The 18399-nt window shown below is 44.7% G+C and overlaps 1 protein-coding gene across 4 annotated transcripts in view; it reads right to left on the bottom strand.

Moving 5' to 3' along the window:
- SHF (Src homology 2 domain containing F) overlaps window positions 1-18399 on the bottom strand; it is a 378180-nt gene that overhangs the window by 70121 nt on the left and 289660 nt on the right. For all 4 annotated transcript variants that reach the window (XM_085644027.1, XM_085644029.1, XM_085644028.1 and 1 more), the window contains 2 exons: window positions 5220-5391; window positions 500-619 (listed from right to left, as the gene is read on the bottom strand). In XM_085644027.1, the coding sequence (XP_085500153.1) occupies window positions 500-619; window positions 5220-5391 (292 nt within the window). The remainder of the gene's footprint in view (window positions 1-499; window positions 620-5219; window positions 5392-18399) is intronic.

Below are 18399 nucleotides of genomic sequence, written 5' to 3'. Positions count from 1 at the left end.
TAAGGTCATCATTGTAGCTGGACGAGACAAGCTGCCATATATTCTGATTTAGGGAAAACAATATTTAGTCACGGACAACACTGGTGGCACAATCTGTGCAATAGTGTCGCTTTACATGGCAATACAATCTGTCATTGGTGAACATATATATCCTCTGCCACCTGCAATAGTCAAACAGTACTTGCAGCTGACTGGCTTCTCCAGCTGAGCAGGGCACACCTCAACCAGGACCACACCTTCCCCCATTTGAATACTACAGGTGCTCCCTGGCACTTGGGCTATAACTCTAGGCAGCTTTGTTTTTCATCATGCATAAACCTTACTTTCTCCTCAGCCAATCTTAGTAGACCTAAGTCTAGCCAGCTCACACCCAACCCCTTGTGCGCAAAATTAAGTAGTCATCTTCACACATCTCATCTAGGAAGGGATCGGCTCTTCAATACCTACCTCGGTTCTGTTTCTCATCAATGCAAGCTCACATTCTTTCAAAGAAACTTACTTTAGGGACAGTGAGAAATCATTCTTGCTGGTCTCACTGTTCCGAACCAGGTAACTGGCTTCTCGGCATAACCTCAGGAGGTTCTCAGCATCTATTCGGCTGATGGCCCCATGATACCAGCTAGAAGACAAAAAAAGCAAAGGGGGTTAATCGCCAGAAGGACACTTAAATCAAATAACACAGTGCAGGGAATCCAAGGATAATTAGCTTTTCTTCCTAAACATGATACGACGGTCTGCAACATAAAGCTTCAAATAGAACACTTCATATTGAATATAATATTTTAAACCACAAAAATAAACATTGTTTTAAAGTATTTAGTCCCTAACAGAGTACGTTCACTGTGGCCATCTATTCCATCTCACCTGACAGTCAAAATACTCATTGAATGAGTACCCACTCAGGATCACTCTGCCTCAGACATCTTGGACAAGAAAAAGAGTGATGCTATCTGGGTTAAGGGCAACAGACTATCATGTTAAGGAGTAGTGTCAGGTATGTGTCCACAGAGCCACCTCTAACGTGCATTCAAACCCCTGATGCTTAAAACTGTGTTAAACAGCCAGAGTAAAACACAAGGGGATGATGGACGGAGCGCTAAAACCTTTGAGATGCTCACCCCCAGTCACAGATCTGGGTTGAATCTATCATCGTTCTTTAGCTCACTTCACCACCCCAGTTCAGACCCAGTTGTATGCAAATCAGTCTTGACCCTGCGCCTCATGGGAACAGTCCAGCCCTAACAGCCCAGCCAGGTCTTCCCTGGACTGGAAACAAGCATCCTGGGACTGGTTTCGGGGTAACACCACTCATCATCCAGGCTAGCTAAAATCAGATGGCAAAGTGAGCAAGGGATCCACGTCTGGGCATACCCTGCCAACTAAGGGCGAACAAAGTAAACACAAAAAGATGATGGACGGAGCGCTGAAGCTTTTCAGACACTCACCCCCAGTCACAGATCTGGGTTGAATCCATCATCGTTCCTTAGCTCACCTAGTCACTCCAGTTCAGACCCAGCTATATGCAAATCAGTCTTGACCCTGTGAGTCATGGGAACAGTCCAGCCCGTACAGCCAAGCCAGGTCTTCCCTGAACTGGAAACAAGCATCCTTGGAGTGACACTGCTCAGGTAGGGATATTGGGAACTACTGACCATCCTTTCTGTCATGTATCGTACAACCAATGCAATGACAAATGCTGATGTCACAACTTACAACATTTATCAAGTGGTGGTTTCTATTGGGGATCAGAATAAATATTACCCAGAAACAAAATATGCAACTTCCATATAGATGTTCCATCGGGCCAGGCCTTAGATGCCTCGCACCCCACACCCCCCTCCCCCCCTCCCCCCTCCCAACCTCCCCATCACCTCCTCCCAAAATGGCTGGAAAAAAAGAATCTGGTCTCAGGTTGATATTTGGGTCTGCAGTAAAGGGTAATACTCTACACTGTTGCTTGTGCAAAAAGTAGATACTATGCTGAATAGTAAGGTTTGTCTCGTACAAGGCAATCTGAACAGTAAAGTACCCTGAAAATGTGTAGCGCTTTTCTCCCTTTTTTATAAAAATTAAAAAAAGACATTATGATACTATTAAATCAAAAAACTGTTGTGTACCACGGGTTTAATGGAAATTGAGAAGGTGGTATAGAAGTATTGCAGAACCCCATTTCAAACCAACAATTGCAAAAAAAATGAATTTAATTTGATACATTCTTACTTTACCTTCTGAATTATGGATCTTTAACAGTGCCAGGATCTTTAGAAAACATTTCCATGCAGGATTTAGCAAAGAGAGGTAACGATTAGAGGAACAAGTTTCTCTGAACAAATTGTTCAGTGCATATTGAAAAGCTTGTTAACTGCTTTGTAACTCTCAGACGAACATTAATGTTTAAAGAGGTATGCACAGATTTTCAAGGCGATGCTCTACAATTTTACTAATATTACTTAAGAATGCACCTGTGCCTGTAACGCCTCTTTTCAAATGTGCACTGAGAAAAATCTGATTAATTTGGTTGTTGGTGGGAAGATTTAATGTATGTGAATACCATAGTCAAGATTTTGCTTCGAGACATCTAGAACATGTTAATTACATGAAAAACTCATATAGTACCACTTCAAAGTTGGAGAAAAGAGGTTTTTATCTACATTGACCCTAAATGCTCCTTTAATATATCGCACAGTTGGAGTTTGATCTGCAAGAACGAAAATGTTTGCATGAAATAGGCCAAACAAAATTAAAAGCAATGTACAGCACAACTTGCAATAGCCATTCTAGAATAAGAGATAGCCACAACATATTAGCATAGGAGCTCCACAGGATAGCTTCTAATCGCCGTCGCGATGGTTTTCACTAGCTGCTCATATCTCTCGTCTCATCACATAGGTGAGAAGAGCTTCTTTCAAGTAAAAGGTGAATCTAAATAGGCCAACATTGTCAGATTATATCAAGTGCAGTGGTGGTCGAGACCGAACTAACAGGCTACTTAGATTCAAAGTCCCATCCACCCCCCATATTTTCCAAGGAGCCAAACGGAGTTGAGTTCAGTTCCGTGAGGTGAGCCGCAGCCCCCGTAGCACACAGTCTACAGAGGAACTGTTTCTCTGCTTTACTGCACTGGGTTCCAGATCTGTCCAATCACTTGCTGGGCTCTTGCCACTGAAACAGAGGAGTTGACCTGATGGGAGGGATGGGATGGTACCGAGTCCATTTGTGTTTTAGATGTGCATCTCTGGCCATGCCCACAGTCATCGTTCAAGTGATGAACCTCTCAAGCCACAGGCTGACCTGCCGGAACTGAATGGGTCCATTGGTGCTGGACAAAAAGTGATCTCTCCCTAAAACATGAATGGATGTCACACTGGTTTCTGCAGGCAGTGGGGAATAAAAGAACATGAAAGATAGGCAGCTCTTGCACCGGCTCGCACTAAACCCTATGAAGGGCCCTACAATCACAGGGGCTACACGCAGCATGGGTAGGTGGAGGCAACCATGAATATCCCACCTACCAGAGACCGACACACTGGACTGCTGCCACCAATAGTTAGAGGTGTCACAGTCACAATTTCAAATGGAAACTCTACACACTTATAAGCTATTAAAACACTCATTTACCCAAATAGGAGCCACAAAAAATGGGTACATGTAAGTCGGAAAAAAATCAGGAACCAGAGTCCGAGAAAAAAAAAAAAGAGACTATGAAGAACCGCAATACAAATATACTCATGGTATGAGACAGCATGAGAGACGCATCACACATGGACAAATGAAAGAGGTTCTCTATGCTAAGCTATATGCTTAAATAAGATTGAAAGGTATAGGAAAATCTAAGCATTCTATCTGCGAGTACATATTACAACGAAAAACCCTAGGGACGAATGTAGGGATGCAGCGACCTGTCTTTGCTTTGGTTCGTCTTCCAGCATTAGCATCTTCAGACGAGGTTTACATGTTGGACATATTTCTTTGATCAGACCAAAGAAGGGAAACTTTTTTCAAAAGATGCTTCAAGTTACTTTTTTTTTTTTTCAAATATCCTTGTGTGAGTATAGTACAGTCATTACACGGAGTAAAAATAAAAATATATATGTGAGGCATTGATTTGGAGTAACCCTGAGGGCTCTGTGTTTTTTCACTCATCACTCATGGGTAGGGGGTGGCACTACGTTTTCCTTGCTGGCTTATCACAAAATCAATCCCACCACTTTAGAGGTTGCCCTATAGGGAATCGAACAAGGGAGCAAAACAATGATGATCACGGTGCAGTATTCCTGCTAATGGCCCTGGACTAATCTGCAGCAACTTCAAAGTGTAATTGTGTGTCCCCTTAAACTGTCATCATTAATTAGTCGAAGAAGTAAAATGTCTTTCAGCGGGTTTCGGTACAAAGGACCTTATTACGGCTTTAGCGGACCTACAGCTGACAGTGCAACGTGCGGTCTGCTGAAGGCCTGCCTGAGTTGTGGTACTGCCACCCTCCAAATTAAGACTTAAATCCTGGTCTGGCGGGTGGTCCTGCGGCGGTCTGACAGCGGTGGTCTGTTAGACTCATAGAAGATCCTAACATGCAGACCGCCGCTGTCAGAGCACCGACTGCTCCCTCCTGCACGGTGTGCAGGAAATGTGGGTGCAAATCCAGGAGGAACACTATATGTGCCCTCCCCCGCATGCACCAACAGGCCCAGTAGCGGTAGTTGGACATATTAGGGCCCCCCCAAGTTGCCTCAACACCACCCTTTCCATGGTGGGCTCACCGCCTTGAAAAGGGTGGTGATTTGGCAACTCATAATATGCTCTGCAGTGCCGCAGTGGTACTGCTAGCATATTACTATGTCTGGCTACTACAGCCACGCCACGGGTTCTTTTTGGGTCCCGGCGGTCCTATGGTGGTTCAACCGCCACACACCTAATGCAGTGCATGGTGCCACAGCGTGGTGGTGGTCGGACAACCACCATTAGTACGGAGGTCCTACTGACCACCGCACTAGTAAGAAGGCCCAAAATCTGCTCAAAAACGACTACTTGATTACAGAGTGAAGCCCAGCTGCTTTCCAAGTCAAAGCTTACAGACCGGAGCTGACCATGTTCTGGCATGAGAGACTTTCCGCACCTGGCCCAGGGTGACTATTTCTGTTCTCAAACCAAGAATCCACATGCGTTTTGTAAGTGTATGTAACCAGGTAGCACTATATGACCACAAGAACACCCATACTTACAACTGGTTCTCCAAGGGAAGAGTCGGGTCTATCCTTTCTCCGATGGAGCCCGTATGGTCCAGGCTTGGATGTTTGGCTAACTTGAGGTTTCCACTTGAATGTCTGTGCGTGTGCCGAATCTTCTCTTCTTTGGAGGGGGACATCCTATTTTTATCCACACCATCAAACTGAACTGCAGAGAAAAACAAAAAATAGGTCTGTGAATGCATTTTCTCTGGGAGTAAGAGGCGCGCACATGCAATCTAAACTCATGCATGCTCTAAACGTTCAAGGAAAGAACACCTGCATCTAGGATACGCAAAGGAATAGCAGCAGAAATCATGCCTTGTGTCTCCACTTCACACCAGAAATTAATGAAAAAGAAGGCACACCCTGGAGACAATACCAATGATATCAGGGTATAACGGGCATCCTACATAAACTACATGGGGTAGCAGACATAAATGCATCAACTATTGAAGACTTCTTGCATGAACCACTTGCTGAAGGAATCCTGTACACAACACATGGTCAGTGGATCCTGCAGAGACATGGTAGAGGCATCATATTCTAAATAAAGAGGATCTCGAAAAATCTTCTGAATAACTCATGGGATAGAAAACATTCAGCAAACATCATATGGTGAAGTGGCTATCACAAACACTACAGGTTAAAGGGCATATTGTATAAACCTCATAGTAGAGGGCATCCAGCATAAACCACAGAGTGAAAGCCATACAGCATAAATCAGTCAAAATTGTCCTGCACATGCTGAGTGACGTACGTGATTGAGGAATTTGAACACTGAAACCGTGATTATGTTTGAAGCCTGAAGCCGTGTAGTCTTCAGTGATGACCCTAGTTATTAGGATTCAGTGGAGCTGAAACCTAGAGGTGCTGATTTAAGTAGGGACAGTATCTTCCCTGATTGGAGAACAAGAATTGCACCTTGAGGGCTGAATGGTCTATAACACAACATAGAGGCAAGTCTAGAGGAGTGCTAGACTACGGCTGAGAACAAGAGTGTAATCAAACATGCTGTGGTGGTTAAGGTTGGTTGCCACCATTGTCCTAGAGTCCATCCTACTAGGGATCTGCAAAAGGGTGCATGTGCAAGCCTTTCTAAAATAGACGCAAGGTAGCGCAGGAGAGCAGGGCAAGGCTCTTTGGGGCGGTAGTATGGGGGAGGGGGTCAAGAGCTCAGCACTCTACAGCCAACTAACAAACAATTTCGTTGTCGAACCTATTGCTGAAAAACATATGACAATTCAACAGGGATTAAGTGCAAGATTTTTTAGTGCAACTACAATGCTTTGTAAATTGACCCACCTGCTATGGCTCCGTTTCTCTGTTCTAGGTGTAGGTATAATGTCTACAGCACTTCTTACCGAGTCATAGGCACAGATGCAGTAAGCCACGTATCCACTCATTCAGAGGAGTTTGTAGTTCAATTCCAGAGTTTGTTCACAAATTACAGGAAGAGCTGGATAATAATCACGGTTCCTGCTGCAGAATGCAGTTTACGTGTCAGCTTGAGTCTCTAATGTGACCAGGGTCAGACATGGGTGGAGCATCTTCCAGAACTTGGGTCCTCAACTCGAGGTTCACATGGTAGTTGTTGCTTCTTCAGCCAGTAGCAACGCTGCCATGATAGGAATGGATCCTGATTTGGCATCAATGTCTGCTGCTCCTCTTCTTGATTCGCTGGGTTTGTTGTGAGCAGCATCACGCCTTCAGGAATTGCAATAGGGGCAGATAGCTTAAACTTTGTACCCGGTCTGCTACAGGGACTGTGATGGGCGACCAGCAGACCTCTCAACGTAGGCCGGTTAATGCCTCACTCTCAAAGGCAATCAGCAACCTTTAAGTGCTCCTCATGCAGGGAACACAGCCGGCTTCTCCCTCCTGGCCAGTTTCTGAGCAGGAAGGCTTCTGTGTGCAAGGCAGACCTTCAATTTCTTCAGCTGGTTTTCCAGAATTCAGGTGATGCCCCATCCCCTCTGGCAGGCTGGCTGTGATGCAGAGACTAGCACTGTCACAAAGCGCTCTGTGGAGCACTCCCTTCGTTGGTCATGATGAATTTGGAAGTGGAACTTATTAGGGTGGTTTGAATCCCAAGTTTGCACGTATTTTCCAGTCTGGGGATGTGGATCCAGTATCGAAGGCTTCCAAACTGGTTTGGGTTAGATCTCTTTCAGTTGGTCTTTTCAGGCTACTCTCTAGACCGAGCCTTCGTGTAGAGGGAGCTCACTCATAGCAGGTAGCTATGGGGATGGTTCCATCAAGGAGTACCCAAAATATCACCACAACGAAGTGTGAGCTCTTTGCACTAGGCAAAAGCCTTCCTGAAGCATTACGCTTAGAAAGTCAAAAGGACAGGCCCTCCCTAGAAACATCCTTATCTCGAACAATTAAAACTACAGCCCCACTCACATTCCTATCATTTACCAAATGGCAGGGCTCAGAATTACTGATGTGCAGTCCTTGGCTACATTTATTTTTATTTTACAGAGTTTTATATAGCACAAACTTGACCCGATTCGGGTATCAGAGCACTTTACTTTGTTGTCAAAGTTTCTGTGCTTCCGAGAGTTCTACCACCACACGTCCTATACACATTCTCTGCCCGTATACACATACTTCACATGCGCACATAATGTCAGAGCAAGGATCTGGGTTTCATATAACAGCGGAACTTTACATTTAAGTGGGTATTAGACCATGTTCTAACTGACACAGAAAAAAGTCTGGTCACATGATGAACTCACAAACATGGTACACTGCCACCACCAGGTTACGTGATGTACCTAGGCCTTGGCCAGTGGTCCACAGCCTAATATGAGGTCAATTTGGTGTGCCCCTGCAGGTCATAGGGCAGATCCTGGAACTTGCATTGTCAAAGCTAGACCTAAGACTCTGCACACATACTTGATAAGCATGATGACAGGGCAAAATAAAAGTGAGGATAAACGTTTTGCAAGCTTTCTGGCACTCAGGGCAGAGGTACACTCCTAATTAACATGCAGGGACATTCCTCGAGTCCCAACAGGTCCCAAAGACAAAGAGGTGAGACAACATAGATTAAAGAAAATTTGTCCAATCTTGTACGCTACCAGGGCAGAGCATAGTTTTTCCAGACAATATCCGTTCCGACACAATTGTCATCCAAATAGTTTACCTGTGTGTATGACATTTGACCAGTGATAAAGAAATAATAGTGTCTTTGTGGAGCGGAAGCTTGTATTTTTGAGGCCTAGATCCTTGTCAAGGCAAATCAGAAAACTGAAGAGAATACTGTATAAGGTTAGACACCTTCCTCTTAGTTGTCAGACATCTCAATTGGGAAAATCTGGAACTGGAGGATAATCCAGGTCACGCTTGAAGCATTCATTTGTAGCCTCCACAGAAGCAGAGGACAGATCAGTTTAATGACCAATTGTAGAATGGGGCGGGAAGGGGGGTGAGGCACAGTGGTGGGTCAATGTGCTTGGCTTCCCTCGTCTGCACCAACAGATCCATGAGAGGTCTAGTAAACAGTGCCAAAAGCAAAGACCAGATGCCAGGCGGTGCTATCGATCAAAGGATGCCGCCATGGGAGAAATACTAGGAGATAGTGACAGCCTCTGAAGTGACCTGCACTGTGCTTTAAAGGGAACATAGTGGGTGCTACAGGACGTAAAATGACCATCAGAGACCTTTCACTCCTGTGGCATCTGCATTCCGTACAACACAAGACGCCGACTGTGGAATCGCTAACCTATGAGATATCAGGTGTGCAAGAATCCAGGTCAGAACCACCAAACCCTTTGGTTCAAATTCGGCAAATGAAACCGAGGGAGGTGCTAACAGACTACAGAGCTAAGAAGATGATACACGAAACAAATGCTTTCTAATAGCCATTGCTAATGCTCCTTCTGCTGCGGAAAGGCATTATGTTAGGGAACTGTATGATGTGTGTAATGCCACTTGTATACATCAGTTCATCCCAGTATTCTCAGACAAAAATGAGATTATGTCCCGTTAAACCTTGATTGTCACAAATAAAATTAGAGGCAGGAAATGCTTATTTTGAAAGCCTTTTTTGCGAATTTCTGGGCTTTTCAGAGTAGGGGGCGTTACTTTTTAAGAGACTTACCCAGGGACACCTGGCACACTTCTAGAAACGTTTTAGAAGAAATGTGAATTGCTAGCAAAATATGTAATAGGTCGGACCAAATCAGGAGGAAGTAGGTCGGAAAGGCCCAACGGTGCAGAAGTACAGAGATTTGCACAAAGGGCTTGTGCACATGCTTTAGGAACATTTTGGGGAGGACTCAAAATTAAAGAAGGACTTATTGGGCACTTGGGCTCCTTGCCATACCACCTCCACTGCTCTACCCACTAAATAAGAAGGTGTTTTGCCTTTTATTTTGGGGTTTTATATACCGCAAACTCAACCCCAAGGAATCAAAGCATTTTACATGAGCACCAGTTGCGTTACAGACAGACACATTCATTTTGATAGGCATGCGGAGATAAAGTGATTTGCCCAGAATCACAGTGTGTTGCGCGTCCCTATCGAGACTCAAACCCGGTTCCCTAGCTTTGCGGTTGACCGCTCTAACCATTAGGCCACATCCTCTCCTCTTTCGAACAACATGTGCATTTAATAAGTCACACAGTACTAAGGGGGTGGCCAGGAATCACTATGCAGGGTAGAAAACCCCATATATTTCTAGTAAATGGCCCAGAATTTGGGAGCAGCAACTCTGGCTAGTAAGGCTAGCATATTGAAGACTTCATAGCAACATTTGGCCTTGTGTCCTTTTGACCAATGTAGTCCTTCAGTAGAGTCACCAAAGGAGTATGAAGGTCTCCTATCACTCCTCTCTAATGGCACCTCATCAGCTGGAGTTTATTTCTCTGTGACTGAATGACTATCTGACCACAAACCAGACATGCTTGGGGGTGGCAATGCCATCTAGGTGCTCATGTGCCCTTTGATGATCGTTTTTTTCCTCTTAAGTGCATACAACATTGATTCTAATGCTTAGAAACATCAATGAATTTGGAAGGAAAAATATTTATAAGGTAGAAGAATATCCGAGAAAACAAATCTGGCCTTATTACCACCAAGGATATTAATCAGTGATTCATTCAGTAGACAAAATGGCAAGATCATGATAAACGCCGAGGGAGGACCCTGCTCCCCGAGCCTCGTGCAGCTAAGGCACACTTTATAGCGCCTCCATGATGAGGCACATACTTAGACAATTTGGGAAAGCAAATGAGAATTACTTCCGGAAGAGGAACAGGACTGGTATCACGTGGAGAGCCACGACGCTCCCCAGCCCTGTGGTGGTTTTCATTTTTCTATAATGGACGGGTTCACTAATTGCAGATACAAAAATCAGAGCAATTATATTTGGCTGAAGGCGTGGCTGATGTCTCAGGAATAGTATATAATGTCAGGTGCCATACCACGAATGTAGAATAGGTGTCACCACTTGTCTTCATGTCTTCTTTATACACGTACACACCAAGGATACCTTCAGCAGTTTCCCAACAGCCTGGTTCTTGAAACAAGACTACAAGATGCATCACTAACAGGTCACTGCACCGCACCGGTCTCAGCAGCACATGCGGATCTCTGAAAGAACTATAATACGTGTTTACCAATATCCTGATTTGCCTTTTTTTTAAATTGCTACTCTGATAAACACGTCAAAAATCAATGTTTCTTGTGAGAAATTGGATGCACACTTCATTTCCCATAATAGGTTAATGCAACAGATTTCCCCGCAAACACCACCCAACCTCTCCGCACGTCAAAGCCCACAAGCTCATTGGTGCGCAACGAAAGGTCTACTCATGCCTAATAGCACTGGCCTGAGATGAACCCAAGCTTTGGTAGACAAAGCTCTCCGGATCCAAGCTCGGACTGGGAATGGCAGACAAGGTTAAAGTCTGTTCGCTGAAGAAAAATCTTTAATGCAGGCTGAGACATTAGTGTGTACAGTGTCAGCGAGCCTGTCCACTCCGAGATGGATCAATACGAAGAATGGCTGGGAGGGAGAGGAGCTTTGGGTTGGAAGCACATGCTTGTGGACTGTGAGGTTCACACCAGACCTAAATGTGCATTTAGTTATTTGCAACGGCTACGATTCCAGAACCCAAAATAAGTCCTTTATGTTTATGCTAATAGAGTTAGCTTGCACTGAAGTTACTATTCATAAGTTCATTCATAAGGCAGGGAAGTGAAAGGCAAATTTATCAATATACACATCACCCCCAACAATTTACTAAGTTCTGAATCTGCAACCCCATCTCCAGGCACATAACATAACCAAGGTCACTGGTCTGAAAGGCAGCGCAAAAGAGCAAGACGCTGCATTCAGTCACAGATGAAGCCAAATGAATGAAGAATGAAGAAACTTTCCATAACATCTAGAAATGATGGTTTTGAAGTAATAGTCTTGGCGAAACAATCCAAAAAGCAGTGGAGGACTGTACATGGTAAGAATTCAGCATAACGTCAACAAGTTAGAGGAGAGGTAGGTGGTTTGTGGACTGTTAAGGCACTGTGAAGTACTTTTCTCTAAAAATGTGCGTCTTCAACGCTATCCTAAATTGGGGCAGCGCTGATGCAGACCTGATGGATACAGGGATGTTGGAGCAGATTCTGGGTGCATATCAGAAAAGACCAGGTGCCTTAGGTTTTTCATTGGTGCGCGTATTGCTCCTTTGTACAACCTTTCATTAAAATGTATTATTAAAACTGGTTACCAGAAAGGTCCCTGTGCACTGCCAATGTAAAGACGCTCAAAAGGTAAACCTGCAGACAAAAATAGTGCACACGTTTTCCAACTTCGTCGAATTTGATAAGAGTGAAAAACATCCGGAAGGGACATTGCTACCTCGAGAGAAACTTCTCGCTGGCAAAGGCAAACTAGAAACGTAGCAAAGGCAGGAAAAAGTACCAGCTTATAACTGCAGTATCAGGTTTGTACCCAAATGAGAAATAGAAAAGAATCGCATGATAGAACTATGGTCTCTTAGTCTTTCTTAGTATATTCAACCGAAAACTGGTGTCTGGAACAAAAAGCATACATTCTGTGTTTGCTGCTAAGATAAGATATTGTATAAGGTTTACTGAAACCACTAGACAAGTGTGTTTTTTGGAAGTAAGGCTCTTCAAGTTAGGATAAATATTTGCATACAGTGATGTTTTACCTAATTTCTGTCCAATCTATCCCCCACTTACATAGTGTGTGAGGAACATGTCAAATGAAATGTGTAAATTTGATTCCTCAAATAGTAGGGGCGTGCAAAATCTATGTAATTTGCTTTTGCATAATCATACGAAATTGTGCAAAAGTTAAAAATTGCATAGCCCTACATTTTAGTGCAAAATACGTCCTTGCATCCACTGTGGACAAATTTCAAGGTAAACAAAACAATGAAAAAACACAGGTACTGTGAACAGCAGCCATAAAAGTTCATTTTGTTTGAATTGCTCCCACCCTAGAAATTTGCCATGTGGGAATACTTTGGGCATTTCCCGTAAGTTTAACGCAAAATTCCCGAAATCACACGAGAATACGTGGGTATAGAGGAAATTTGCTGGGGTTCATTTTAAGCCGGTAGGCCTTATCTTGGAGGAATATATATATATATATATATATATATATATATATATATATATATATATATATATATATATATATATATATATATATATATATATATATATATATATATATATATACATACATACACACACACGCGCACACACACACACAATCATAGAACCAAACTTCCCACCCCCCGCTTTTGATATGGGTAGGGGATGAAAAAAGTGCAGGATCCAATTTCATGATGGCTGTCACCAGCAGAGAAGCCCTTGCTGGATTATTAGATTTCAGGGCACTGAAGTGAGTCAGACACTGAACGCTCCTACACATCGCGCTCTCCGCGATCCCTAAGTGAGGCAGACCTACACAGAAGCCGATGGCTGACCATCATTCTTGCGGCATGAACACCAAGAAGTACATTTGTTTCGCCTTCATCTCCGAAACAAACTAAGTTAGTGGTACAAGAGAATAGTAGAAAAAAAGTAGGTGGGGCGCATCTATGGAGTGCACTCGTACACGTCTGAACTACTGTCTTCCCTTCTCCTGGATCAGGCAGTGACTTTTTCAATACCTTCGAAAAGCTGTCCTCGCTGCTCTGCTATATCAATATGGTCTGTGCAGGTACTAGAGCTTTCTCTGCCATCTGTAATAACGCCCAGGTAAGCACCCCCTACAGGTTTTACTTCTCAGCCACCAACCTTCCCACAATAATAAAGCACAAAGATGGCTGCCAGAAAGAGACATCCTCCCAGAGATCTATCTGATCTCAGTGTTACATCCTTTTGCATATCCCACTCCCATCCAGCTTCCGTTCTTCGAAATGGTTCTAATGATGACGAGTAACTCTTAACACAGGGAGTAACGAGCCATCTGGTGCGCGCTTGCCCTGAAACTAGACAGGCAGTAACGTGAAAATGGCTGTTTGAGACTGGAACATGTCGGTTCTTTGCCACCTGAGGAATAGCTCAGTTGAGAGTTGCCCAAGCCTGCTAAGTTGTCTACAGGGTTAGCGAGGCAGACTAAAACAAAACCAAAGCTTATCGCGCTGTATAAATTAAGGATAGATTTGTAAATCTAAGAAGTCAAATCTATGCATGAAATCTGCATTACGGTTCTTCTGTCTGAGGTTGCCGCTTGTGGGATCGCTCTACTTACTGAGGTCAGAGACTGCAGGTCGCCTGAAGAGAAGTCATGCTGTCTTAGATCTCAGCCAGTAAATTGTGTGTGGCCCGACATAGCTTTGGTGCCTATTACCAAAGCCTTATGTTCTGTGTCACCTGAGGGACGCCTCTATTCTCTTTGCTGTGGTGTGGAACTGAGGAGGGAAGATGGGTGTAGTAGTTTGAACAGGTGCAGCGCTGCATTGACAGGTCATGCACACCTCTGTTTTAGGTCATGTTCATGCTTTGCTGCATGCAGTAAGGGATTGACCTCTGGTCCATGTATTTAGCTAAAGAAAGGCTTGTATTCTCCAATTTTTTCATTGTTCCCAACAATATAACAATTGGGCAGAGCATATTATACACATCACAAAACTGAACATAGTTCCTAACAGTTCAAACCACTAAAACAATATACAGAGCACATCCGCCAGACCACGTTTATACACTTAACAGCCAAGATATGCCATATATTGTGCATTCAACAACACTCACCCACAATACACCCTCCAACATACAAAATTCAAATACCTAGCACAGATCTGCCCTATATTTACATACCCGCTGCTAAACAGAGCATTTTTTAACATACTACACCAACATCCAATAGTGCACATTAGACGGGACATGTAACATACATACAACGTTAGTTCTCTGTTACAGTAATCAACTACATGTCCCACAAAGGAACACATACACACACACAATTAACTGGGCAACTGATGCAATGCGGACTGAACTAGAAGATGCATAAGTAAATCTGACTTTGGGTCTCAAATACCAAAATCATACCTTATAGCTCAATGAATACGCCAAAGCTACTTAACAGAGTAATAGACCATAACAGGACTTCAGTAACACCATCACAAGGCTCTCGTCTGCAATGGAAACCTTCGAACCATGTTAGAAGGGCACGTGGGCGGGAAATAGCACTACGGGCCATACCAACTGCTGAATTCCCTGTTCAATGCCATAAATCCACCACCACCCTACCCACCCCCTCCTCAATACCATGCATATTTGTACCGGCAGGGCCGAGATCTTGATGGAGGGCAGGCAGAGTATTCAGGATTGCACCCTCCAGGTGTGCAGTGCTCCTGGTCAGCTGGGATCAGGACAATCTTCTGAGGAGTGTAGAGAAGCTGCCACCAGGAAAGAATGGGCAAGCTCCTACCTACAGTCTTGGCAAGGATCATACCTATCCCCAGGTCACTATCTTCATTTCTGCATACCCCAATCTTCACAGTTCCCATACTATAGTGCTACCACTGCCAAGACGCTCCTCCCTAACTTAATCCCCATCGTTGTTCGCCACCAGAGCTATATCCCTTGCTATTGCACGATTGCTGGGGCTAGAATGCTCCGACAGGTACAAAACAATCTGAGCAGGACTCCCTGAGCACACCAGCATACACCATGTTACCAACCTCTCATTTCCCTCGGTGCACCGGAGAACGCTCCACACTACCTTTTCTTGGGTGCAGCACACCAACGGGTCACTTGAATCCAAAATCAGTCTCATCTCTTACTACACAGATGCCAACAGTCCAGTGCCTGCCCTCGTGCCCAGGTCACCTTCTCCAATAGGTGCTATGCTTATTACCAGATTGCTCCCTCTGGGATTCATGGGCAGTTTGATAGACAAACACACATCACGCCTGTGCGGATGTTAAGCTGCCTGTCCCTACTCTCCTCTTCCCATCTTGGTCTTGCAGAGCAACAAGCAAGCAGCTCTGGGGCAGCTTCCAGGGCTAACAGATGGACCGGGCTCTATTACATGGATCGGTCTCTCGCTCAGACAGATTTGTGCCCCAAGATTTGCAGCCCAAAGCAGATGTCATATTCTTCGTGGTTAATGGGTCAGCATTTCCTAGTCCATACCGCCTTTTAACTTATAACAACATTTACAACACAGGCCCCCACAACCATGGCTGCTAGAGAGACAATATTTGTATCCTCTGTCCAATTTGCTTTCTGTTTAGTACCTTTTTTATATAGTGCACAGAAAACTGCATAGCACAACAAATGCTACCGATCTTGCAGTAGCTAAGATGTATTTAACCTCAACCAACGCTCCAATCCCAACCCTGAGATATTTTTCATAAGAGAACAGGTAAAATCACGACATAGTTATTACAAAGTTTTACACAATTTTATTAAGGTCCAAATGTTGCTCCTCAATCTCTGGGTGACTACACTATACTTCCAACCTAACGGAGTTAACGCTCAATGTAAAAATATGGGTGTTTCTGTGCACAACTATAAGGCAACGGCAAATATGTCGGACAAAATGTAAATGTGTTGGGACACTAGATGGAAATGAAGTTTCTATAAGAACAGTTGCTGCTCAGCTTTTAGCCCTGACAGGAGCTATGCACTGCATGGTTGAGACTGACCAAAGCAGCAGATAAAAAGCTTCAATTTTTCCAATTTCTTCACCTAAAATTGCTCTATGCAAACAGCACCACGTTCTTTACATCGAAGCTGTGTGTGACTTATTTCCCAACAAGGACACAAAGTCAATAGGGTGTGTGATCCATTAATCTTGCAAGTACCCGTGGGACAATGAAAAGAACAGAAGTTCTTGCGGGAGGTTCCCTTACATGCACTTATAAGTAGTTGAATAATCTTTTTGGTATTTGATATCGTACAATAATTAACTCTTATGTATAGTATAATAAACACTTCGATTCCATGGGCACCGTATGTATGGCTACAAATGTATTCACTGTTACAAACCTACAATACATATCAAATAAAGCACTACACTACTAAATAAAGTAAAGGGCACAGTGTGCGCCGAGTGGTGATACAAGTGATTGTGCAACACACTGGGCAGAGCTATGTTTCACTATGCTCCAATTTATGTGTGTGGTGGTTTAATCATTGGGAGGGAGTGAAAGTCCATTTTTTGTGACCAGCGTCGATGTTTCGACTCCTGGGGTAGAGTAGGCTGAAGGTATCATCAGAACGGTGTCATAGACTCTAATATGGTACAAAGCGAACTTACTGGTCCAGGAATCCCAATATGTGCACAACCATGTATCTCAACATGGTGTGAATTATCTTCATAAATTCTTCTGGAACCATAGGACGGCTGTGTACAATAGCGATATTTAAGCATGAGAAATTATATACTGAGCACAATTAAATGACACATTGCGTTTTTGCTGCGGTGACTGTAAGAAGCTCATGCAGATTTACCTTACGGCGGTCAGGCAGGGCCTCCATTTTCACTCAAATATGTAAGCAAATGCCTTTAAGTACTTTACCGGTACTCCCGAGTAGGTATTGGAAATGGCACTCTTTGTGAGCCTGGAATGATTTACATGTTAATTGGTAGTGAATTGCACCTGAACACCTTTCTCCTCCATCTGCACGCACTACCCCTTGCCCCCCAGAGCTTGCCCCCCAGTGCTTCTGTGCAGTCACAGATATCCTTAAAAGTGACCTCATGCATCCCACTCATCAATCAATCAATTAATTATGGTATTTGTAAAGCGCGCTACTTACCAGTGAGGGCCTCAAGGCGCCGAGAGAGGGGGGGAATGGGGGGTAGTTGCGCTACTGCTCGTAGAGCCAGGTCTTGAGGAGTCTTCTAAAGGCTAGTAAGTCTTTGGTCTGCCGTAGCTGGGTAGGTAGGGTGTTCCAGGTCTTCGCGGCAAGGTAGGAGAAGGATCTGCCGCCGGAGGTTGTTCGTTGGATGCGGGGGACGGCGGCAAGTGCGAGGCTGGCGGAGCGGAGCTGGCGGGTGGGGGTGTGGAAGCGGAGTCTGCTGTTCAGGTAGGCTGGTCCGGTGTCGTGGAGTGCTTTGTGTGCGTGGATGAGGAGTTTGAAGGTGATCCTCTTGTCGACGGGGAGCCAGTGTAGGTTTGTCAGGTGGGGGGTGATGTGGCTGCGGCGGGGGACATTGACGATCAGTTGGGCGGAAGCATTTTGGATGCGCTGTAGTTGTCGTAGGTGTTTGGCTGGGATTCCGGCGTAGAGTGTGTTGCCGTAGTCCAGCCTGCTGCTGACGAGGGCCTGTGTCACCGTTCTTGTTTCGGTCGGGATCCACTTGTAGATCCTGCGAAGCGTATGGAGGGTGTTGAAGCAGGAGGAGGAGACGGCGTTGACCTGTTTGGACATGGAGAGGGAGGAGTTGAGGATGAATCCTTGATTGCGTGCGTGGTCGGTGGGTGTCGGTGCTGTCCCGAGAGTGGTCGGCCACCAGGAGTCGTCCCAGGCCAAGGGGTTGGGTCCGAGGATGAGGACCTCCGTCTTGTCAGAGTTCAGTTTCAGCCGGCTGCTCCTCATCCAGTCGGCGATGGCCTTCATTCCGTCATGGATGTTGGTTTTGGCGGTGCGCGGGTCCTTGGTGAGGGAGAGGATGAGCTGAGTGTCGTCGGAGATGATGTTGTGGTGGCGGGCCACTTGTGCGAGGGGGGC

Source organism: Triturus cristatus, chromosome 3_1, assembly GCF_964204655.1.
Source record: "Triturus cristatus chromosome 3_1, aTriCri1.1, whole genome shotgun sequence".
Taxonomy (NCBI): domain Eukaryota; kingdom Metazoa; phylum Chordata; class Amphibia; order Caudata; family Salamandridae; genus Triturus; species Triturus cristatus.
This window is presented reverse-complemented; position numbering and strand designations above follow the sequence as displayed.